Here is a 25,285-nt window from a genome sequence, read left to right as displayed (position 1 = left end):
GGTCCTTCCAGTCTCAGTCAGACCATTAAGTCTGGTCTTATGGGAATACCTAGGCAGTAATCTTTATGGGAGCAGATCACCATGTCTTTTCTTCCAGCGGAGCTGCTGGGTGAGTTCAAACCACTGATGTTTTGGTTAGTATCTGAGCACTTAACCATTGCGCAACCAGGGATCCTAGAAGGCCTTATCTGAATAAACTTGAGGGATTCTTTCCAAAAATCTTACTAGTGGTGGCATTTATAGAGGTTGTGAATATGTTGGAGACATGGAGGTGAGAAAGGAAATCAGTTAGAATAAACGACAAAAAGATTTTTCTTTTCCCCAAAGCCCAGACATTTGCCCGGCGTTTTTATGTTGTAGAGACCCAGAGTTTGTTTCAAGGAAAAGACGTGCACATATTTTCTGAATTGAAACTCCATGGATAGATTATCATTGAGTATTTTATTAAGAAGCTCTGGTGGTGCAGTGGTTAAGTGCTCAGCCACTAACAACAAGATGTGGTTGGAATCCACACAGCCACTCCTAGGGAGAAAAAAATCTGCTCCCGTAAAGATTACAATCTAGGAAACCCTATGGGGCAGTTTTCTGTGCTAATAAATATCTTCGTGGGGGATTCACAGATGGAGGGCCTGTGCTGTGCAAGGCAAGGAAGCTTCTGGGCTGCGGGTACTGTAGCTGGCCTCTACCCTATAGAGCACATCATGGGGTGGGAGGCTGGTTAATCAATCACACATTTCAATAAAGTTTAAATGCCCAGATTGAATGAGACCAGGGATCTTTGAGGATGCCAGAACAACCTGGGTGTCATGTCGGGGCTAACTTCCAGGAGGAAAGGAGGTGTCTTGAATACCCAAAGGAGGTTGGAAAGTGATTATTAGCTTCCTAAGGACCTACACAGTCTGTGGTGGTTCAAATGGTTAACATGCCCAGCTGCTAATAAGAAGTTGGAGGTTCAAGTCCACACAGAGGCACCTTAGAAGAAAGGCCAGGTTATCTACCTCCAAAAAATCAGCCATTGAAAACCCTTTGCAGCACAGTTCTACTCTGACACACATATGGGGTAGCCATGAATCGGAATCAAATAGTCACTCAGCGGCAACTGGTTATTTTTTAAGGGCAGGGTCTGGGTGGAAAGCCTCAGGCAGGAAAGCTGATTCTTTATAACTCCTCCAGCTTCTATCATTATTACTAAGCAATATTTAAAATAAAAATTAGAACAAATCAGGTTCAGGTTTTTTCAAGCACTATCTTAGCTCTGGAGCCCTGGTGACTTAGAGGTTAGGAGCTTGGCTGCTAACCAAAATGTCTGCAGTTGGAATCCACCAGCCGCTCCTTGGAAACCCTATGGGTCAGTTCTATTCTGTCCTGTAGGGTCGCTATGAGTTGGAATCACTCAAAGGCAATGGGTTTGTTTTTATTTTTTATTTATAATTTTTATTGTGCTTTAAGTGAAAGTTTACAAATCAAGTCAGTCTCTCACACAAAAACCCATATACACCTTGCTACACACTCCCAAATACTCTCCCCCTAATGAGACAGCCCGCTGTCCCTCCACTCTCTCTTTTCCTGTCCATTTCACCAGCTTCTAACCCCCTCCACCCTCTCATTTCCCCTCCAGGCAGGAGATGCCAACATAGTCTCAAGTGTCCACCTGATCCAAGAAGCTCACTCCTCACCAGCATCCCTCTCCAACCCATTGTCCAGTCCAATCCATGTCTAAAGAGTTGGCTTTGGGAATGGTTCCTATCCTGGGCCAACGGAAGATCTGTGGGCCATGAGCACGGGGGTCCTTCCAGTCTCAGTCAGACCATTAAGTCTGGTCTAATGAGAATTTGGGATCTGCATCCCACTGCTCTCCTGCTCCCTCAGGGGTTCTCTGTTGTGTTCCCTGTCAGGGCATTCATCGGTTGTAGCTGGGCACCATCTAGTTCTTCTGGTCTCAGGATGATGTAGTCTGTGGTTAATGTGGCCCTTTCTGTCTCTTGGGCTCCTAATCACTTTGTGTCCTTGGTGTTCTTCATTCTCCTTTGATCCAGGTGGGTTGAGACCAATTGATGCATCTTAGATGGCTGCTTGCTAGCGTTTAAGACCCCAGATGCCACTCTTCAAAGTGCGATGCAGAATGTTTTCATAATAGATTTTATTATGTCAATTGACTTAGATGTCCCCTGAAACCATGGTCCCCAGACCCCTGCCCCTGCTACGCTGGCCTTCGAAGCATTCAGTTTATTCAGGAAACTTCTTTGCTTTTGGTTTAGTCCAATTGTGCTGACCTCCCCTGTATTGTGTGCTGTCTTTCCCTTCACCTAAGGTAGTTCTTATCGACTATCTAATTAGTGAATACCCCTCTCCCGCCCTCCCTCCCTCCCCTCTCGTAACCACAGATAAACTATTTCTCAAGTTCTTATAATAGTGGTCTTCTACGATATTTGTTCTCTTGCAACTGAATAATTTCACTCAGCATAATGCCTTCCAGGTTCCTCCATGTTATGAAATGCTTCACAGATTCCTCACTGTTCTTTATCGATGGGTCGTATTCCATTGTGTGAATATACCGTAATTTCTTTGTCCATTCATCCATTGATGGGCACCTTGGTCGCTTCCATCTTTTTGCTGTTGTAAACAGTGCTGCAATAAACATGGGTGTGCATATGTCTGTTCATGTAAAGGCTCTTATATCTCTAGGATCTATTCCAAGGAGTGGGATTGCTGGATCGTATGGTAGTTCTATTTCTAGCTTTTTAAGGAAGCGCCAAATCGATTTCCAAAGTGGTAGTACCATTTTACATTCCCACTAGCAGTGTTTAAGTGTTCCAATCTCTCCACAGCCTCTCCAACATTTCTTGTTTTGTGTGTTTTGGATTAATGCCAGCCTTGTGTCAGTGAAATGAAATCTCATTGTAGTTTTGATGTGTATTTCTCTAATGGCTAATGATCGTGAACATTTCCTCATGTATCTGTTAGCTACCTGAATGTCTTCTTTAGTGAAGTGTCTATTCATATCTTTTGCCCATTTTTTAATTGGGTTATTTGTCATTTTGCAGTTGAGTTTTTGCAGTATCATGTAGATTTTAGAGATCAGGTGCTGATCAGAAATGTCATAGCTAAAAACTTTTTCCCAGTCTGTAGGTAGTCTTTTTACTCTTTTGGTGAAGTCTTTGGATGAGCATAAGTGTTTGATTTTTAGGAGCTCCCAGTTATCTAGTTTTTCTTCTACATTCTTTATAATGTTTTGTATACTGTTTATGCCATGTATTAGGGCTCCTAACGTTGTCCCTATTTTTTGTTCCATCATCTTTACCATTTTAGATTTTATATTTAGGTCTTTGATCCATTTTGAGTTCATTTTTGTGCATGGAGTGAGGTATGGGTCTTGTTACATTTTTTTGCAGATGGATATCCAGTTATGCCAGCACCATTTCTTTAAAAGACTGTCTTTTCCCCCATTTAACTGTTTTGGGGCCTTTGTCAAATATCAACTGCTCATATGTGGATGGATTTATGTCTGGATTCTCAATTCTGTTCCACTGGTCCATGTATCTGTTGTTGTGACAGTATCAGGCTGCTTTGACTACTGTGGCAGTATAATAGGTTCTAAAATCAGGTAAAGTAAGGCCTCCTAGTTTGTTCTTCTTTTTCAGTAATGGCTTATTTATCCAGGGCCTTGTTCCCTTCCATATGAAGTTGGTGATTTGTTTCTCCATCTCATTAAAGAATGTCGTTGGGATTTGGATTGGAATTGCATTAAATGTATAGATCCCTTTTGGTAGAATAAACATTTTTATAATGTTAAGTCTTCCTATCCACGAGCAAGGTATGTTCTTCCACTTAGGTAAGTCTCTTTTGGTTTCTTGCAGAAGTGTACTGTAGTTTTCTTTGTATAAGTCTTTTAGATCTCTGGTAAGATTTATTCCGAAGTATTTTATCTTCTTGTGGTCTACGGTAAATGGCATTGATTTGGTGATTTCCTCTTCGATGTTCTTTTTGTTGGTGTAGAGGAATCCAACTGATTTTTGTATGTTTATCTTGTATCCTGATACTCTGCTGAACTCTTCTATTAGTTTCAGTAGTTTTCTGGAGGATTCCTTAGGGTTTTATGTGTATAAGATCATGTCATCTGCAAATAGAGATACTTTGACTTCTTCCTTGCCGATCTGGATGCCCTTTATTTCTTTTTCTAGCCTAATTGCTCTGGCTAGGACTTCCAGCACAATGTTGAATAAGAGTGGTGAGAAAAGGGCATCCTTGTCTTGTTCCCAATCTCAGTGGGAATGCTTTCAGGCTCTCTCCATTTAGGGTGATGTTGGCTGTTGGGTTTGTATAAATGCCCTTTATTACGTTGAGAAATTTTCCTTCTATTCCTATTTTGCTGAGAGTTTTTATCATGAATGAGTGTTGAACTTTGTCAAATGCCTTTTCTGCGTCAATTGATAAAATCATGTGATTCTTGTCTTTTGTTTTATTCATGTGGTGGATTACATTAACTGTTTTTCTAATGTTGAAACCATCCCTGTGTACCTGTATGAATCCCACTTGGTCATGGTGAATTATTTTTTTGATAAGTTGTTGAATTCTATTGGCTAGAATTTTGTTGAGGATTTTTGTATCTACACTCATGAGGGATATAGGTCTATAATTTTCTTTTCTTGTGGTTTCTTTACCTGGTTTTGGTATCAGGGATATGGTGGCTTCATAGAATGAGTTTGGTAGTATTCCGTCCTTTTCTATGCTCTGAAATACCTTTAGTAGTCTTGGTGTTAACTCTTCTCTGAAAGTTTGGTTAAACTCTGTAGTGAAGCCGTCAGGACCAGGGCCTTTTTTTGTTGGGAGTTTTTAGATTACCTTTTCAATCTCTTCTTTTGTTATGGGTCTATTTAGTTGTTCTACCTCTGTTTGTGTTAGTTTAGGTAGGTAGTGCGTTTCTAGGAACTCATCCATTTCTTCTAGGTTTTCAAATTTGTTTGAGTATAGTTTTTCATAGTAATCTGATATGATTCTTTTAATTTCAGTTGGGTCTATTGTAATATCGCCCCTCTCGTTTCTTATTTGGGTTATTTGCTTCCTCTCCTGTTTTTCTGTTGCCAGGTTGGCCAGTGGCTTATCAATTTTGTTGATTTTTTTCAGAAAACCAGCTTTTGGTCTTGTTAATTCTTTCAAGTGTTTTTCTGTTTTCTATTTCATTTGGTTCTGCTCTAATTTTTATGATTTGTTTTCTTCTGATGCATGTGGGTTTCTTTTGTTGCTCTCTTTCTATTTGTTCAAGTTGTAGGGATAATTATTTTATTTCGGCCCTTTCTTCTTTTTAGATGTGTACATTTATTGATATAAATTGGCCTCTGAGCTCCGCTTTTGCTGTGTCCCAAAGGTTCTGATAGAAAGTGTTTTATTCTCATTGGATTCTATGAATTTCTTTATTCCATCCTTAATGTCTTCTATAATCCAGTCTTTTTTGAGCAGGGTATTGTTCAGTTTCCGAGTGTTTGATTTCTTTTCCCTGCTTTTCGTGTTATTGATTTCCACTTTTATGGCCTTATGGTCAGAGAAGATGCTTTGTAATATTTCAGTGTTTTGGATTCTGCTAAGGCTTGCTTTATGACCTAATATGTTGTCTATTCTAGAGAATGTTCCATGTGCACTACAAAAGAAAGTGTACTTGGTTGCTGTTGGGTGAAGTGTTCTGTATATGTCTGTGAAGTTAAGTTGGTCGATTGTGGCATTTAGATCTTCGTGTCTTTATTGAGCTTCTTTCTGGATGTCCTGTCCTTCACTGAAAGTTGTGTGTTGAAGTCTCCTACTATTATTGTGGAGCTGTCTATCTCACTTTTCAATGCTGGTAGAGTTTGTTTTGTGTATCTTGCAGCCCTGTCATTGGGTGCATAAATATTTAATATGGTTATATCTTCTTGGTGTATTGTCTTTTTAATCATTATATAGTGTCCTTCCTTATCCTTTTTGATGGATTTAACTTTAGAGTCCATTTTGTCAGAAATCAATATTGCCACTTCTGCTCGTTTTTGGTTGTTGTTTGCTTGATATATTTTTTTCCACCCTTTAAGTTTTTGTTTGTTTGTGTCTCTAAGTCTAAGGTGTGTCTCTTGTAGGCAGCATATAGACGGATCTTGTTTTTTAACCCATTCTGCCACTCTCTGTCTCTTTATTGGTGCATTTAGTCCATTTACATTCAGGGTAATTATGGATAGGTATGAATTTAATCCTATCATTTTGATGTCTTTTTTTGTGTGTTGTTGACAGTTTCTTTTTCCACTTAATTTTATGTGCTGAGTAGATTATATATTGTCCTTTCCTTATATTTGTTGTTGTTGATTTTGTTTCTGAGTCTCTATTTTTTTCTTGTATTTTATTTTGATGAGTAGGATAGTTTGTCTCCTTTATGGTTACCTTATTATTTACCCCGTTTTTCTAAATTTAAACCTTACTTGTATTTCTTTGTATCGCCATATCTTTCTCTCCATATGGAAGGTGTATGATTACATATTTTAGTCCCTCTATTATTCTTTTTTTTTTATTCTAATGTCCTCTTTTATGTAATAACATCGCTGTTACCCTGTTTTGAAGTTTTTTTTTTAAATAATCTTTGTTTTTTTGGATTTCCCTGTCTGGGTTGACTTCTGGTTGCTGTGCCCAGTGTTCCAGTCTTGGGTTGATACCTGATATTATTGATTTTCTAACCAAAGAACTCCCTTTAGTATTTCTTGTAGTTTTGGTTTGGTTTTTACAAATTCCCTCAACTTGTGTTTATCTGGAAACGTCTTTATTTCACCTTCATATTTAAGAGACAGTTTTGCTGGATATATGATTCTCGGCAGGCAATTTTTTTCCTTCAATTTTTTAAATGTTTTTTCCCATTGCCTTCTTGCCTGCCCATGGTTTCTGCTGAGTAGTCTGAGCTTATTGTTATTTGCTCTCCTTCGTAGGTGACTTTTCTTTTATCCCTCGCTGCTCTTATAATTCTCTTTTTATCTTTGGTTTTGGCAAGTTTGATTATATGTCTTGGTGACTTTCTTGTAACATCTGCCTTATGTGGAGTTCCATGAGCATCTTTGTTCGATAGATATCTTCTCATCTTTCACGATATCAGGGAAGTTTTCTGCCAACAAGTCTTCAACAATTTTCTCTGTATTTTTGTTATCCCTCCCTGTTCTGGTACTCCAATCACTTGTAGGTCATTTCTCTTGATAGAGTCCCACATGATTCTTAAGGTTTCTTCATTTTTTTCAGCTCTTTTATCTGATTTTTCTTCAAATATATTAGTGCCAAGTGATTTATCTTCGAGTTCCGAAATTCTAGCTTCTACTTGCTCGATTCTGCTCCTCTGACTTTCTACTGAGTTGCCCAGTTCTGTAATTTTATTGTTAATCTTCTGAATTTCTGATTGCTGCCTGTCTGTGGATTTTTTCAGCTTATTAAACTTTTCATTATGTTCCTGAATAATCTTTCTAATTTCTTCAATTGCTTTATCTGTGTGTTCCTTGGCTTGCTCTGCGTATTGCCTCATTTCCTTCCTGATGTCTTGAAGGGTTCTGTATATTAAACTTTTGTATTCTGCATCTGGTAATTCCAGGAATGCACCTTCATCTAAAAGATCCCTGGATTCTTTGTTTTGAGAGTCTGTTGAGGTGATCATGGTCTGTTTCTTTATGTGGCTTGATTTTGACTGTTGTCTTCGAGCCATCTATAAGTTATTGTATTTGTTTATGCTTGCTTACTGTGTCGTAGTTGCTTGCTTTGTTTTGTTTTGGTATACCCCTATGGGTTGCCTGAGTGAGCTAGCTTGATTACCTTTGGATCTCTGACTTCCTGTCCCCAACTGGCTAGAGGTGTTATCAGGTATATCAGTCTAGGAGTCCATTCAGTTTTCTTGTATGAATTCAGCTCAGGTTTCCAGGTAGCTGATCATCAAGTGCATGGTACAGGTTCTCTCCTGCAGTCTTAGAGGGCCAGGGGTGATTGGCATATATATCCGTATCTGATTGCAGTAGGGGGTCACACTGAGCAGGGCAGGGGACTGAGAACTGACCCCTGAGTGTCTCTGAGGAAAGCGCGTCCCTGTTCCCTAGAGCGTGCAGCTGGGTGGGTTCTGCAGACGGACCATGGGCACCCAAAGTTTTTGGTTGTAAGGACTGGGAGGTACCAGTTATCTTTGGACCCCTGTCGCGGGTGGCTGGGTGACCTAAGTGGAGCTACCAGTCCTTAGGTCCCTGATGTGGTTAGGTAGCGACCTTGTTTAATAGGCAAAGCAATGTGAAACATCAAACACCCACCTCTCCACCGCACAGCTGAAATGGTTGGAGTCTGCCAACAAGGGGTTATTCTCCCAAAATAGGCCCACACCGGTCCATGCAGAAGGGAAAGCTGTTCAAAGCCCACAGATGGTTTATGCCTGGACAGGAGCTGCTTCTGTCCCGAGCTCCCCTGGTTAGTGGAGCTAGCAAATTATCTTTCCCCCAAATGCAATTTTTTTCCTTCCCCAAGGCCGGGAGGATGGCTCTGGGTGCTCCACAGTGCCTATCTCAGGCCCAGGGAATTCAGCTGCTGAAGCCGGTTTGCGGGTGGGGGGTGTGCGTTAAAATATAGCAAGTACTTAGCTTTTGCCAAGAGCGCCATTCTCCTCAGGTTCCGGAGGTGTGAGCAGGCTGTGCCGCTGGCTGCTTCTCCGTGAGGAAACTTCCACCGAAGGCTAGTACCAGTCCTCCGCCGCCACTGCCGCTCCAGGAATGGTGCCTGAGGGCTCCCCACGACTCAGGTCCAGCACCTCCTCTGCACTTCTGAATGGTCTCTTCCTCCCCCTGCCCCTCAGTTCATTTACTAACCTTGCCTTTCAAGCTCAGGGCTCCTAGCTTGTCACAAATATACTCGTTTCACTTGTTTTTTTGGGTCTTTGTTGTAAAGAGGGCTCGCCGGAAGCATCTGTCTATTCCGCCATCTTGGCTTCACCTCTATTTTTTATTTTTAAATCAGAATTCTTCCTCATTACAACAAAATTATTACTCATTTTTCCAGAAAATATTTTCACAGAGTAAACTTGCTGAAGATGAATTTTCCTAAGCCCAGTCTTCAGTCCCTTAGCTGGCTGGAGCATGTGAAAACTCACTGTACGCGCTTTCCTTTCCTATTTGGAATTGCCCAGGCTTTGGCCTGGTGTGCTTTCATTTGAGATGGCCTCGTTCTGTGGCTTTCATGAGGCTTTACTGAAAGAAAGCAGAGGCCTGGACAGCATAGGGTGCCCTATGTGGCAGATAGGGGAGGCACCTGAATTCTGCACGCCCCTGCCTCCAGCTCTGAGAGCCAGCAGAGAGCTGGAGACCACAGTTAGCAGCCCTGAGTCTGTGTGCTTGGATTTGAGGTGGAGAGCACACAGTCGGGGAAACTATGGCTTTGCTTAGTATTCAGGGCATGTTTTATTCATAGAGAAGGAGCCCTGGTGGCACAACGGTCAAGCGCTCAGGTGCTAACTGAAAGGTTGGCAGTTCAAACCCACCCCGCAGCTCCACAGGAGAAAGACCTGGCAATCTGCTCCTGTAAAGATTACAGCGTAGGAAACTCTATGGGGCAGTTCGACTCTGCCACATGGAGGGCGGCATGAGTCAGAATTGACTGGACAGTACCTAACAACAACATTCGTAGGGAAAAAGACATCTAAAGCATGAGCATCCACTTGCACCCGTACATCTTCTAGCTTCTCCTTGAACCACAGTTACTTCTCCAGATCCACACGGAGGCTTCCAGGCTCCACACAGAGGCTTATAATTATTACTAAAATCAGAAGGCAGATTCTGTTCCCTACTCCAGTGATAGGACTTGGCAGATCTTGACTAATTTTAAATGATAGAAAACCAGCCCACAGACACTGTCTTCTCAAACCCACTCTGGGACAGCGTAACGTGGCAGTATTCAGACTGTCATCTCACTCACCGTCCTAAAATCCACTGCCATCGAGTCGATTCCGACTCATAGCAACCCTGTAGGACAGAGTAGAACTGCCCTGTAGGATGTCCAGGGCTGTAATCTTTACAGAAGCAGACTGCCACATCTGTCTCCTACAGAGCTGCTGGTGGGTTCGAACCTCTGACCTTTCAGTTAGTAGCTGAGCACTTTAACCACTGCACTACCAGGGCTTCTCACTCACTGTCTTAAAAAAATCACATGTCTTAGCCCTCCCAAAAAAGGACATGTATGTCTTCCTTGGGTTTAAAGGAAAGGAGATGTTGAACTCACAGCTCATCAAGGCCCATCTCTGCACCTGCTATGGCTTTGTTTTCCAGGCTCTCCAACCAGGGACTCCACCTTCCGCCACCTTGAACAGGGGCAGCAACAGCCTTGGTCTTCATGCCTCATCCTCTGTATCGGAGAGCAGTTTGCTTTTATTTGGTTTGGTATTTTTGCTTAAAAGAAAACTATGAAAATATAAAAAACCAAACCCACTGCCATGGAGTGGATTCAGACTCATAATGACCCCAATGTGTTACAGAGTAGAACTGGGCTTGGTAGGGTTTTCTTGGCTGTGACCTCTGGGAAGCAGATCACCAGGACTTTCTTTCATGGTGCCTTCCTGTGCAAGTGTTCAAACCATCATCCTTTAGGTTAGTAGTCAAGCTCAAATGGTTTGTGGCACCTGGGGACCTCTTAGGAAAATATAAATCATCTTTATTATGATTGGAGCAAAGTTTATCAAGGCTTCCGATGGTAGTCAAGACTGCGAACAGTGTCTGAAAGGGCTTTATTCATTTTTTCCACATGGCAGCTATCATTCTTTTCCAGCATACCCTGGGGTCATGTGGGCCCCATCCCTTGCCTCTGCTTTTATCATTTTCTCCCTGCTGGAGATTTTGTCGACAGCAAGTTGCCTGCATCAGTCTAAAGGGGCATTTTTAAGTTGCCAGATGTCCTATCCCTCTGAGTTTGTGATGCTTCTCTTTCCTAGCTCTGTTGTTGTTGTTGTTAGGTGCCATCGAGTTCATTCCAACTCACTGCAACCCCATGTGACAGAGTAGAGCTGCCCCATAGGGTTTCCTAGGATGTAATGTTCTCCCATGGAGCCACTGGGTGGGTTTGAACTGCCAACCTTTCAGGTAGCAGCTGAGTGCTTAACCTTTGTGCTGCCACGGTTCCTTTTCCTAATTCCATCTGTAGTCATCTTGTTTGTCTGTTTAGAGCCCACAGGAATTGGTAATTTTTTGCCCCCTGCAGGTCTGCCACTGAGACTGTATTTCGTCATGGCCCTCTACTTTGATCACCGTGTAGAAGCCCCCAATTCAGTGGGGTCACCTTCCCACATAAGCTGGCACCCTGTGCATCCCTTCCTGGCGGTGGCCTCCGTCAGCACCACCTCGGGAGGCAGCATGGATATTTATCTGGAACAAGTGAGTACCCAGAGCAACTGCTCTCACTTCAGAAGCTTCTTGCTCTTGTTTCTTTTTGGTTCATGTGTTTGCGTGTATGTGTGCATGTGACCAAATAGCTCTGGACTAGGTTTTTCATGAAGAAAAACATAGCAGCCATCATCAGTTCCCTGTGAGGTCCAAATTCCCAATATTATAAAAGCCCTAATATGTGGATAAGGAGCACTGGTGGTACAACGGTGAAGCACTTGGCTGCTAAATGAAAGGTCAGTGGTTCAAAAGCACTCAGCAGCTCAGCAGGAGAAAGATCTGGTGATCTGCTCCCATCAAGATTACAGCCTAGAAAACCCTGTGGGGTAGCTCTACTGTATCACATAGGGTCACTGTGGCTCAGAACCAACTCCACAGCACCCAACAACAGCAGCTCTGTCTTCTAGCTGATGTCTGCTCCTCTGATGAGCCAGAAATGCTTAGAGCAGCTGCCAGCGTCCTAAGAAGGGATTCCCCTCTTGTCCCACACAGGGCGAGCACGCACCTGACACGCACATCGAGCGGTTGTTCCGAGTGACATCCCTGTGCTGGCACCCAACGCGGCTGATCCTGGCCATCGGCTGGGAAACAGGGGAAGTGAGCTTGTTCAACAAGCAGGACAAGGAGCAGCATGCCATGCCACCGATGCACACCGCCGAGGTCACCATCCTTGCCTGGAGCACCAACGGGAACTGCCTAGCATCTGGGGACAGGGTGAGCAGTCTGCTGCTGCTGGTGGTGTTCTATGACAGGCTTTATTTTGTTGTGGTAAAACGTATATAACCTAAAAATCCTACTTTAACCATTTTTAAGTGTACACTTCAGTGATATTAATTACGTTCACCATATTGTGCAACCATCGCCACGGTCTACTTCCATAGTTTCGCATCCCCCCAAATAGAAACACAGTACCCCACAGCAGTCACTCTGCACTCTCACCTCCAGCCCTGGCAAGTGTCCATGTACTTTCTGCCCCTTTGCATTTGCCTGTTCTAGATATTCCATATACGTGCCATCATACAATATTTGTCCTTTTGCGTATGGCTTATTTATCCAGCATCTGTCTTCAAGGTTCGTCCATGTCATAGCATGTATCAGAACTGCATTTCTGTTTATGGCTGAATAGTCATCGTCTTAGATACCTAGTGCTGCTATAACAGAAATACCACAAATGGGTGGCTTTAACAAATGGAAATGTATTTTCTCACGGTTTATGAGGCTAGAAATCTGACTTTCAGACCACTGGCTCTAGCAAAAGGCTGTCTCTGTCTTTTGGCTCTGGGGGAAGATCCTTATCTCTTTTCAGCTTCTTTTTCTTGGTTCCTTGGCAATGTCATGTTGCATCTATCTTCCCCCATCTGTACTTGCTTGTTGCTTGCGTTCATGTCTCAAAGGAAATTGACATAAGACACACTACGCTCATACTGTCTCATTAACATAACAAAGAAAAACCATTCCCAAATGGGATTATAACCACAGGTATGGTAGGATTTACAGCATGTATTTTTGGGGGACACAGTTGAATCTGTAACAGTCATAAACAGACTTTTGACAGTGATTGCAAACCTCTGTATTTCCCTGGCTGTGCTCTGATAGACACACATTGGAAAGTATGTTGAAGACCAAATCATATGAGTTGTGCATCTGCCAAATTCAATTGATCTTGCCGGACATAATCACAGACTTTGTTATATATTGGAACCAGGGTTTGAAAATTTCATTCTAAAATGTCACTCTGTGGCAAAGGTATGTCTGTCACTCTTTAAATGACCTTCACTAGGAAACTGCATTCCTACAGGCAGGGTAAGTGCCTCAGGCGCTGTCACATGCACAGCACCCCAAGTCACCGGTGCCGTGAGCAATCTCCCTCCTTCCCTAGTGGTTTCCTCGTCCTGTTCTTCCAGCTCAGGGGCTGTCACTGCTGGGATAAGTAAATGATTGAATAAGTAAATAAATGGGGGAAACAGACAAATCTCCTTGCAGAAGAATTCCAAATGATCCACATAGACACCCCACCCTTCGTCTTTAAGTGTACGCTACACGTGGAGACTCCCTCCAAAGAGCACAGAACGAAAGAGTGGGTAACTTTACCGTGGAGAAGCCTGACAAGTATGCCCCTAGCTAGGTGGTCAAGGTCAGCGTCAACAGTGACAGGTCACACTGAGAGCATGCAGCCCTGAGATGATGTGAAGAGAAGGGCACTGCACCCCTGTGGTCCTCCTCCCCGAAAGACCATCGCCCCAGCCTCATCATGACAAACCCTAACAGAGGGTCATTCTACACGATACCTGACTGGCGCGCCTCACAAGTGTCTCCATTGCAAAGGACGAGGCAAGTCTGAGAAATTGCCAGAGCCACAAGGACCCTCAGGAGACATGGCAATGCCAAAACAGAGAAAGGACATTAAGGGAAACAGGAAATCTGGGTAAAGTATAGATGCTAGGTAGTTATGAGGTTTAAAAAAAAAAAGGAATAAGCCTGTGATCTCTCGTGCAGCTGCCACCAAACACTTGCTGTTGGATTTTTCCAGCTTGGTGCTCTGCTGTTATGGCGGCTGGACCAAAGAGGCCGAGTACAAGGGACGCCCTTGCTGAAGCACGAGTATGGAAAACACCTAACACACTGCATCTTCCGGCTCCCTGCTCCTGGCGAGTAAGTGTTGTTGAGTGCTGTCAAGTTGATTTTCAACTTATGACACCCCCATGTGACAGAGTAGAACTGCCCCATAGGGTTTCCAAGGCGGTAATCTTTATGGAAGCAGATCACCAAGTCTTTCTTCTGTGGAGTCACCGGGTGGGTTCCAACCGTCACCTTTCAGTTAGGAGTCGAGCTGCTTAACCGTTTGCACCACCAGGGCTCCTTTTTGAACAGCTTTGTTATTGTTGTTGTGTGCCGCCAAGTCAGTTCCAACTCACAGCAACCCCATGTGATGGAGCAGAACTGCCCCACAGGGTTTTCTAGGCTGTAATCTTTATGCGAGCAGGTTGCCAAGTCTTTCTCCTGCAGAGCCGCTGTGTGAGTTCGAACTGCCATCCTTTTGGTTAAGCCAAGTGCTTAACCATTGTGCCACCAGCACTCCTTAAGTAAGTAGGAGGTTCCAATGGCAACTGTGTGTGTTTACATGCTCTCTGGGGTCTGGGGTGCTGGGGGTGGAGACATTGTTTATCGGGACCAAGGGGGAAGTCACAGCCCTGGCAGAGGTGCTGCTGCCACTCTGTAGTGACAGCATCTTCCTACGTGGTGGACGGAGGGTCCATCACACCCCGTGCCATCATTGCTTTCAGGGACCTCGTGCAATTGGCAAAGGCTGCTGTGAGTGGCGATGAGAAGGCACTGGACATGTTCAACTGGAGGAAGAGTGGCTTCGGAAGCTTCCTGAAAATAGGACCTCAGGAGGGGCTGTCATTCTTTGTCAGCTTGATGGATGGTAAGAAATCTATACCATGGTTATAGGATATTGTCTTAGTTATCTGGTGCTGCTATATAGATGTACCACAAATGGATGGCTTTAACAAAGAGAAATTTATTTTCTCACTGTTTAGGAGGCTATAAGTCCAAATTAGGGTGCCAGCTCTAGGGGAGGGTTTTCTCTCTCTGTTGGATTCTGGGTGGAAGTCCCTTGGCCCTAGGCTTTATCTTCCAGGCACACTGGAATAGCAACTCTGCTCCCTCAGATTTCGGTGGCCCCGTTCTCCTAGTCTGTCTGAGTGTTGACCCTACTTCTTCAGCCCCAGCAAGCCACATTATTCTGCTCTTTGGGCATGGCAGCCCTGCTGCCTCAGCTTTGGGCAGTGGATTTGGTTCCATCCCGCTGGCACTTGTGAAAGGCAGCCCCACACTCCAGAACCAAGTTGGTGAAGATCTGACTCTTTGAAATCTAGGAGGCAGTGGCCCCATCCTTTGAAACCCCAGAGGCCATGGCTCTACCCTTTGAGACCCCAGAGGTTGTGACCCTATCCTTTGAAACTGAGGCAGCTCTGATTCCCATGTTCCTTGTCTGTTTAGTCCCTGTTTCCTGGTTCCTTGGCCTCTTGGCCCCTTGGGTCTTTTGGGCCAGCGCAGTACCTGCCCTGCTTGGGCAAGTGTTCCAAAGCTCTTTAGCTCTACTGATAAGTGCCTAGAGGCATCCCACTCCTGGTACCAAATTCTGTCTTTGATATCCATAATTCCACCAACAGTCTCTTCACAGCAACCTAGGCTTTTACTGTTGGTCACTTAAAACTCTTCCAGCCTCCACCCATTCACGGTTTCAAAATTGCTTCCACATTTTTGGTATCTGTTAGAGCTGCACCACACTCTTGGTACCAAACTTTGTCTTAGTTATCTAATGCTGCTATAACAGAAATACCACAAGTGGATGGCTTTAACAAACAGAAATTTATTCTCTCATAGTTTAGGAGGCTAGGAGTCCAATTCAGGACATCAGCTCCAGGGAAAGCTTTCTCTCTCTGTCAGCTCTGGGATGAGGGTCCCTGTCATCGATTTTCCCCTGGTCTAGGAGCTTCTCAGTGCAGGGACTCCGGGTCCAAAGGACGTGCTTTGCTCCTAGCTCTTCTTTCTTGGTGGTTTGAGGTCCCGATCTCTCTGCTGGCTTTTCTCTCCTGTAAAATGAAAGGTGATGCAGACGAAGCCCCAGGAGAACTCCCCTTACATTTGATCAGGGCTGTGACCTGAGTAAGGCTGTTGCATCCCACCCAGGTCTTCTTTAACATAACCTAATCCTGCCTCATTAACCACAGGCAGAGATTAGGATTTATAACACATAGAACAAATACATTAGATCACAAAATGGTGGACAACCACAGAATACTGGGAATCATGGCCTAGCCAAGTTGATATACATTTTGGGGGGACACAATTCAATCCATAACAGGTGTCAAGCATTTTAGGGATACCTGGTAATGGGCTTAAACTAACAGATAACGTTTCAGCAAAAAATAACCACAGGCTGCACGGGTGCCAGTGTTAGAGTGATTAGTTAGCTATTGTTGTTGTTAGGTGCCACTGAGTCGATTTCAACTCATGGTGACCTCATGAGACAGAATAGAACTGCCCCATAGGGCTTCCTAGACTGTAATCTTTTCAGTAGCAGATCGCCAGGCCTTTCTCCTCCAGAGTGGCTGGTGGGTTCACACCTCCGACCTTTTGGTTAGCAGTCAAGCACTCACCCTAGGGCTTCTTGATGAGTTAGCTAGCTTCCTGCAGTTACGTGTCCAGTGTCTGCAGAGTCACTTCACACTGTTCTGATAGAGGCAAACAGAGACTCGGTCTTGGAAGGGTCTGATGTGATGACCCCTCACTGTGTGGCCAGCACACAAGGTACCTCCATTGTTCATTCTGTAATCACGTGTTACATGCCAGGTGCTCAGCTCAGTTCTGGGAGTGGGAAGTCTTACTTTAAATTTTTTCCCAAGTAAATAAAAGCGGCCACTTGAAATGTCATTGGATAATGTAGGAGCCACACCCATGGGACGCCTGCTCTCGTCCACAGGGACGGTGCACTATGTGGACGAGAAGGGCAAGACGGCCCACGTGGCATCCACAGATGGCCCCGTGCAGACGCTGTTCTACATCGAGAAGCGGGAGGCACTGGTGGTGGTGACGGAGACGCTGCTCTTGTCTCTGTACACGGTGATGCCCGAGGGCAAGGCCGAGGAAGTCATGAAGGTGAGTGAAGGCAGGCATGTGCATGTCCCAGGGCTGCTGCCACCAAGGCCACAAACGGGCTAAAAACTACATGAGTGTGTTGTCTCAAAGTACTCGAGGCAGAGCCTGAAATCAGGGTGTCAGCAGGGCTGTGCCCCCTCCACAGTCTCTGGGAGAGGAACCTTTCTTGTCTCTTCCAGGTTCCGGTGGTAGCCAGCAGTCCTTGGCTTATGGCCATATCACTCCATCTCTGCCTCCCCTGTCCTGTCATGTCCTCCCTGTGTGTCTCTCTGTCTCATCTTTTTTTTAAGGACCCCACTCAGATGGAATTGGGGCCCGCCCTGCTCTAGTTGGACCTCAGGTTAACTTAAATGATAACCTCTCCAAAGACCCTGTTTCTAAAAGGGCACATTTATGGATTCCAGGAGTTAGGACTTCAACATGTCCTGTTTGGGGACACATTCAGCCCACAACAGCAAGATCCAGAAGAACCAGCATCAAGGAACCCATTCCCTCCCACAAGGGATACTGTGGAACTCGGAGACTAGACTCTTTGAACTGACTTCACAGCAGCTTCCTTGTTTGTCTAGGAAGACGGGAGATCTGTCCTCTTTGTTTAAGGGCAACTAACATCAAGAAGAGGAAACCCTGGTGGCGTAGTGGTTAAGTGTTACGGCTGCTAACCAAAGGGTCGGCAGTTCAAATCCGTCCGGCGCTCCTTGGAAACTCTATGGGGCAGTTCTACTCTGTCCTATAGGGTCGCTCTGAGTTGGAATCAACTCGATGGCACTGGGTTTGGTTTTGGTTTTGGTTTTCGTTAACATCAAGAGGAGGGTGAGATTGTCCTGTGTCACTGGATACATGGGGGAGTGTTGAGAGAGAGTTGGCTGGGACGAGAAGGAGGGGCAAGTCTGTGGCCAGTGAGAAGCCCAACCCTGGATGTGAAACCAAGACCGGCCCCACCCACCTTACAGCATCCCACACATTGCACAACAGAAGCAGGAGCAGTATGTTGCCCTGCCGTCCCCCCTCCCCCTCCGTGCCGGCACAGGGCACAAGGAGGCCAGCGCCGTGGGAGGCTGGGCCATGGTGATCGTCACCCGGCGCTCGCTGGTGGGGACTCCATGCATGGTCTCTGCACATCTGCCTCTAGCCCATGCTTCATGTCAGCCTGCCTGCCGGGTGTGGTTACAGTTATCCCATAGGAAGCAGATGTGCTAATGTGGCTGCTGGAAAAATCCCATGATGTGTGGTGGTGCCCCATGGGCCTTGGCTTGTGTGGCCCTTCCATGTGAGCACCCTGTGCCCCATCCGTGGGTGGTAATGCACCCCGCAGGAGGGGCTGGCGATTGAGACCTGCTGCCACTGAGGACCCTGCTCGCCTGACACACTACTTCCTTGGTTTATACCTAGGGGCTCTGCTCCTGGGAGAGCCTGGCACTTTCCCCAAGGACTTTCTAGCCAATTAGATTGCAGGTCTGCTTGTTTGCTCAGTGTCGGTCTGGTCATGTCTGCCCTGTAGCACGGCAGTGAAGAGCCTGACCTTGGAGTCAGATTTAGGTTCAAATCCCCACTTAGCCTCATGGGCCTGGGGCACTGGGCAGTGGCCGTCTGTTCCCTGTGGAGCAGGGACGGGAGGACTGCCCAGGGTGTGGTCATGATTCCACTTGGGAATCGCTCTAGAAACATGCTCGCTGACCATTTTCTGCCATGTGCTGCATGCAAGGTGGCTGTCGTCACCAATGATGTCACACACAAGAGCTGTGGTTTGCTCGCCTGTGCATTCCGAAGACTGCGGCGCCCCTCAGAGTTCGTGTCACCTGCATGGCGCTTTGTCCCTTGGCACATTCCCGAGGCTATGCTTGCTGGGTCTCTGTGAGGCATGGAGACCAGAGGCCAGGTTCCAAAAATCACAGTCTCCGGGAAAGTGATGTGCTTCTTCTGGGTCGTGTTTCCCTCCTGCAGGTCAAGCTGAGTGGGAAGACAGGCCGCCGGGCCGACATGGCTCTGATCGAAGGCAGCCTGCTCGTTATGGCCATCGGGGAGACGGTGCTCAGGTGAGACCTGACTTTTCGGTTGCGCCCCTGATTTAAAATCCTCTACACGTGGTCATTTTGAAGGGGACTTTTCCTTCCAGTCTCACATGCATACGGAAAATACATGTCCAGTAACGAGCTCCCAGATAAGGAGACAAAACACTGGAGAGCCCCTGCATCCCTGCCCCACCCCGCAGTTCCCCCTGTGGGCTCACCACCCCACAGGGCCCACCCCATCCTGACTTCTGCCTGGTTTTTTCAGGCTGTGTTTAAGTGGAATAACAGTGTGTGTTTTTTTGTGTCTGGCACCTTTAGCTCAGCACGGTACTGGGGAGAGCCTTCCATGTGGCTGTTGTACTGTAGAGTTGATATGAGCCATCTCACATCAACACCGTTCTCTCTGATTATAAGCCAGCAGAGGCGATCCCTAAAGATAGGCAGCACTCCTCTCCCTGGGGGGGTCGACGGGGCCACATCTTTTCCCTGATGGTTGAAGTCTCATCCTTGGGGTCGACAGCACCCTCTGAACACAGTGACATGCCCTAACATAGCCCCTCTCTGGGCTCTTTCTTCCCTTGTAGATTTTGGGACTTAGAACGAGGTGAGAATTACGTACTGAGTCCAGAAGAGAAGTTTGGTTTTGAAAAAGGAGAGAATATAAACTGTGTCTCCTACTGCAAAGGCAAAGGTGAGCCTTCCTGGCCAGCGTAGGAGAGAAATAAAGCAGCCTCAAGGGTCTTGCAAGGGACTGTTTAAATGCTGTAGTGATGCCAACAGTGTGAGGTCAGTCAGGCCAAGCAGGTAGCAGTAAAGCTTTGCTGTCCACAGGAGGGCCTCGGGCATGGCCAGAGTGTGGCCACCCTGAGAATGCACATAGCCATCTCTGGTCCCTCTTGAAGCCCCACAAAGAAGACAGTGCAGGAAGTACACACACACACAGAGGACAGAAAGAATAGATGAGCCAGAGCTGAAGTCCATCCAGCAGACATTTATGTGATCCCCGAGTAAGTAAGGCTTGTATGTGACTACTAACCTAAAAGTTGGTGGTTCAAACCCACCTGGCAACACCCTAGAAAAAAGATTACAACCTAGAAAACTCTATGAAATGTAGCAGTACTCTGTCACATGGGGTCACCATGAGTAGCAGTACTCTGTCACATGGGGTCACCATGAGTCGTATTCAGCTCGACAGCAACAGGTTTGTTTTATTTTTATGCTCAGCAGTAGTCCAGCACTGGGGAGCTGCAGAGAAAAAGGCAGACAAGCCGTAGCTCTCATGGAGGACAGAGAGAAGACAATAGCAAACTCTACACACACATGGATACACACATCAGGAGAGAGAGAAGATAATAGCAACCCCTACAGAGACACACGAGGATAGAAGATAATAGCCACCTCTACACACACACACACAGACAGACACACGAGGACAGAGAGAAGATAATAGCAACCCCTACAAACACACATACAGAGACACACCTGAGGACAGAGAGAAGATAATAGCAATCGCTACACACACACACAGACACAGACACACACACGAGGACAGAGGGAAGATAATTGCAACCCCTACACACTCACAGACAGACACACACACACATACACACACACACGAGGACGGAGAGAAAATAACAGCAAATCCCACCTACACACACACTATATTGCCAGGTGGTGCTAAGCACCTGTGAAGAAAAGTGGAGCCAGGGAAGAGGCCTAGAGGTCACTGAGAGTGAGGGCTGACATTCACAGAGGTGGTCAGCAGGGAACTTCCTGCTGTTTTCATCCCATTTTTTTTTTCTAACTGTATTTATTTATTTTGTTGTTGAGAATATACACAGCAAAACACAGCAATTCAACAGTTCCACAGGTACAACTCAGTGACCCTGATTACATTCTTCAAGTTGTGCAACTAATCTCACCCTCCTTTTCTAAGTTGTTCGTCCATTAACATAAGCTCATTGCCCCCTAAGTTTCCTATCTAATCTTCCAAGTTGCTGTTGTCAGTTTGATCCCATATAGATCTTAAAGGAGCACCATGCTCACTGCAGACATTTTTTGCTAGTTTAGCTAAACTATTGTTTGGTTTTAAGAAGACTTCTGGGGCTATTTTGGTTTCAGGTTTAAAGATTATCTCAGGGCAATAGTTTCAGGGGTTTATCCAGCCTCCATGGCTTCAAAAAGTCTAGATTCTGTGAGAATTTAAAATTCTGTTCTGCATTTCCCCCTTTTGGTCTGGATTCTTCTATGGAATCTCTGTTGATCCCGCTTTTCACTGGGTTGGTGTGAGTTCTCACCCGTAGGTCTTCTGGCAGCCGGCACTGACAGAGGGCGCGTTGCCATGTGGCGGAAAGCCCCAGACCCCCAGAGCAGCCTGGGGACAGAGGGCAAGGACAAGTGGGCCCTGCAGACACCTACCGAGCTGGAGGGGAACATCACACAGATCAAGGTAAGACCCTATGGGAGCTTTAGCTACCCATCTGGTCAGTTATCCAACATAAGACCACGTAAAAATGACAGCAAGAAAAATTTCCAAGGGCCTTTTGGGTCTCAGGATTGTAGAATATGGCCAGATTTGTGGAGGAAGCGTAACTTTCTTGGATCTGAAGTTATAAATGCAAAGCAGATAATGGCAAGTTTGAGTACATGAACGTTTATTCAAATTGGGCAGTGAAGAACAACAAAAGTAGAACGAAAAGGGAGATGATCTGGGTACATATTCCTTCTACAGGATGTAAAGGGTAATCTCGAAACCACCACACCTTCTGGTCCCTCAGTGCACTTTGTTTTCTTCGGTTGAATGCCGATGCTGGCATGCAACTTGTACTGATGTATATTTAATGTCCTGGTTTTGCTTTTTGGGGAGTGTTGCTTTACCAAGAAAGCTATTATTATTTTTTTTTATTGTGCTTAAAGTGAAAGTTTACAAATCAAGTCAGTCTCTCATACAAGAATTTATATACACCTTGGTATGTACTCGTACGCCCCCCCCAATGAGACAACACACTCCTCTCCACCCTCTATTTCCGTGTCCATCCACCCAGCTTCTGCCTTCCTCTACCTTCTCATCTCCCCTCCAGACAGGAGCTGCCCACGTAGTTTCATGTGTCTGCTTGAGCCAAAAAGCTCACTCTTCACCAGTATCATTTTCTGTTGTGTAAAGTCTGCTTGAGCCAAAAAGCTCACTCTTCACCAGTATCATTTTCTGTTGTGTAGTCCACTCCAATCCCTGTCTCTGTTGGCTTTGAGAATGGTTCCAGTCTTGGGCTAACAGAAGGTCTGGGGACTGTGACCTCCAGGGTCCTTCTAGTCTCAGTCAGACCATTAAGTCTGGTCTTTTTATGAGAATTTGAGGTCTGCATCCCACTACTCTCCTGCTCCATTAGGGATTCTCTGTTGTGTTCCTTGTTCGGGCAGTCATCAGTTGTAACCAGGCACTATCTATTTATGTGGCCCTTTATGTCCCCTGGGCTCATAATTACCATGTGTCTTTGGTGTTCTTCATTCTCCTTTGATGCAGGTGGGTTGAGACCAATTCATGCATCTTAGATAGCTGCTTGCTAGCATTTAACACCCCAGACGCCATTCACCAAAGTGGGATGCAGAATGTTTTCTTAATACATTTTATTATGCCTGTTGACCTAGATGTCCCCTGAAACCATGGTCCCCAGACCCTCAGCCCCTGCTACTCTGGCTTTCGAAGTGTTTGCTTTATTCAGGAAACTTCTTTGCTTTTGGTTTAGTCCAGTTGTGCTGACCTCTCCTGTATTATGTATTGTCTTTTCTTTCTCCTAAAATAGTTCTTGTCTACTATCTAATCAGTGAATACTCCTCTCCCTCCCTCCCTCCCCACCCTCCCTCCCCACCATCAAAGAATATTTTCTTCTCTGTTTAAACCATTTCTTGAGTTCTTATAATAGTGGTCTCATGCAATATTTGTCCTTTTGCAGCTGACTAATTTCACTCAGCATAGTGCCTTCCACATTCCTCCATGTTATGAAATCTTTCATGGATTCATCATTGTTCTTTATCGATGCGTAGTATTCCATTGTGTGACTATACCATAATTTTTTTATCCATTCATCCATTCATGGGCACCTTGGTTGCTTCCATCTTTTTGCTATTGAAAACAGTGCTGCAGTGAACGTGGGTGTGCATATATCTGTTCATGTAAAGGCCCTTATTTCTCTAGGATGTAGTCCAAGGAGTGGGATTGCCAGATCATATGGTAGTTCTATTTCTAGCTTTTTAAGGAAGCGCCAGATCAGTTTCCAAACTAGTTGTACATTTTACATTCCCACCAATGGTGTATAAGTGTTCCAGTCTCCAACATTTATTATTTTGTTTTTTGGATTAATGCCATCCTTTTTGGAGTGAGATGGAATCTCATTGTAGTTTCGATTTGCATTTCTCTAGTGGCTAATGATCGTGAGCATTTCCTCATGTACCTGTTAGCTTCCTGAATGTCTTCGTTGGTGAAGTGTCTGTTCATCTCCTTTGCCCATTTTTTAATTGGGTTATTTGTCTTTTTGTAGTTGCGTTTATACAGTATCATTTAGATTTTAGAGTTCAGACACTGATCAGAAATATCATAACTAAAAAGTTTTTCCCAGTCTGTAGATAATCTTTTTACTCTTTTGGTGAAGTCTTTGGATGAGCATAGGTGTTTGATTTTTAGGAGCTCCCAGTTATTAAGCTTCTCTTCTGGTCTTTGTTCATTGTTAGTAATGTTTTGTATGCTGTTTATGCCATGTGTTAGGGCTCCTAGCATTGTCCCTATTTTTTCTTCCATGATCTTTATTGTTTTAGATTTTATATTTAAAACTAATATAAAGTCTAAATCTTTGGATCCATTTTGAGTTAGTTTTTGTGCATGGTATGAGGTATGGGGTCTTGTTTCATATTTTTGTAGATGGATATCCAGTTATGCCAGCACCGTTTTGTTAAAGAGACTGTCTTTTCCCCCATTTAACTGAGTTTGGGCCTTTGTCAAATACCAGCTGCTCGTATGTGGATGGATTTATGTCTGGATTCTCAATTCTGTTCAGATGGTCTGTGTGTCTGTTGTTGTACCAGTACCAGGCTGTTTTGACTACTATGGCTGTATAATAGGTTCTAAAATCAGGTAGTGTAAGGCCTCCCACTTTGTTCTTCTCTTTCAGTAATGCTTTACTTATCCGGGGCTTCTTTCACTTCCATATGAAGCTGGTGATTTGTTTCTCCATTTCATTAAAAAATGTCATTGGAATTTGGATAGGAATTGCATTGTATCTATAGGTGGTTTTTGGTAGAATAGACATTTTTGCAATGTTAAGTCTTCCTATCCACAATATGATATGTTTTTCCATTTAACATAGGTCTCTTTTGGTTTCTTGCAATAGTGTCTTGTAGTTTTCTTTGTATAGGTCTTTTACACCTCTGGTTAGATTTATTCCTAAGTATTTTATTTTGTTGGGGGCTACTGTAAATGGTGTTGTTCTGGTGATTTCCTCTTCGATGTTCTCTTCGTTGGTATAGAGGAATCCAGCTGATTTTTGTGTATCTTGTATCCTGATACTCTGCTGAACTCTTCTATTAGTTTCAGTAGTTTTCTTGAGAATTCTTTACGGTTTTTTGTGTATAAGATCATGTCTCTCCAAATAGAGATACTTTTACTTCTTCCTTACCAACCTGGATGCCCTTTATTTCTTTATCTAGCCTAATTGCTCTGGCTAGGACCTCCAGCACAATGTTAGATAGGAGTGGTGATAAAGGGCATCTTTGTCTGGTTCTTGTTCTCAACGGGAATGTTTTCAGTCTCTCTCCATTTTGGATGACGTTGGCTGTTGGCTTTGTATAAATGCCGTTTATTATGTTGAGGAATTTTCCTTCTATGCCTATTTGCTGAGAGTTTTTATCATGGATGGGTCTTGGACTTTGTCAAATGCCTTTTTTGCATCAATTGATAAGATCATGTGGTTCTTGTCTTTTGTTTTATTTATGTAGTGGATTACATTAATTGTTTTTCTAATGTGGAACCTTCCCTACATACCTGGTATGAATCCCACTTGGTCATGGTGAATTATTTTTTTGATATGTTGTTAAATTCTATTGGCTAGAATTTTGTTGAGGATTTTTACATCTAAGTTCATGAGGGATATAGGTCTGTGATTTTCTTTTTTTGTGGTGTCTTTACCTGGTTTTGGTGTCAGGGTTATGGTAGCTTCATAGAATGAT

At 44.6% G+C, this 25,285-nt stretch overlaps 1 protein-coding gene across 6 annotated transcripts in view; it reads left to right on the top strand.

Moving 5' to 3' along the window:
- Positions 1-25,285, top strand: part of IFT140 (intraflagellar transport 140) — an 85,480-nt gene that overhangs the window by 4,349 nt on the left and 55,846 nt on the right. For 3 of the 6 annotated variants that reach the window (XM_064295328.1, XM_064295324.1, XM_064295329.1), the window contains exons 2-10: positions 8,635-8,764; positions 11,209-11,381; positions 11,883-12,104; positions 13,921-14,042; positions 14,675-14,817; positions 16,882-17,057; positions 19,002-19,093; positions 19,654-19,760; positions 21,373-21,518. In XM_064295328.1, coding sequence (XP_064151398.1) covers positions 11,235-11,381; positions 11,883-12,104; positions 13,921-14,042; positions 14,675-14,817; positions 16,882-17,057; positions 19,002-19,093; positions 19,654-19,760; positions 21,373-21,518 — 1,155 coding nt within the window. In that variant the 5' untranslated portion in view covers positions 8,635-8,764; positions 11,209-11,234. Of the gene's footprint in view, positions 1-8,541; positions 8,765-11,208; positions 11,382-11,882; positions 12,105-13,920; positions 14,043-14,674; positions 14,818-16,881; positions 17,058-19,001; positions 19,094-19,653; positions 19,761-21,372; positions 21,519-25,285 lie in introns of those variants that run through there. The other 3 variants (XM_064295327.1, XM_064295325.1, XM_064295326.1) reach the window with 3 other exon arrangements.

The sequence above is a fragment of the Loxodonta africana genome, chromosome 12 (genome assembly GCF_030014295.1).
Source record: "Loxodonta africana isolate mLoxAfr1 chromosome 12, mLoxAfr1.hap2, whole genome shotgun sequence".
Lineage (NCBI taxonomy): Eukaryota > Metazoa > Chordata > Mammalia > Proboscidea > Elephantidae > Loxodonta > Loxodonta africana.
The sequence above is the reverse complement of the archived record's forward strand: the minus strand, read 5'-3'. Positions and strand labels throughout refer to the sequence as shown.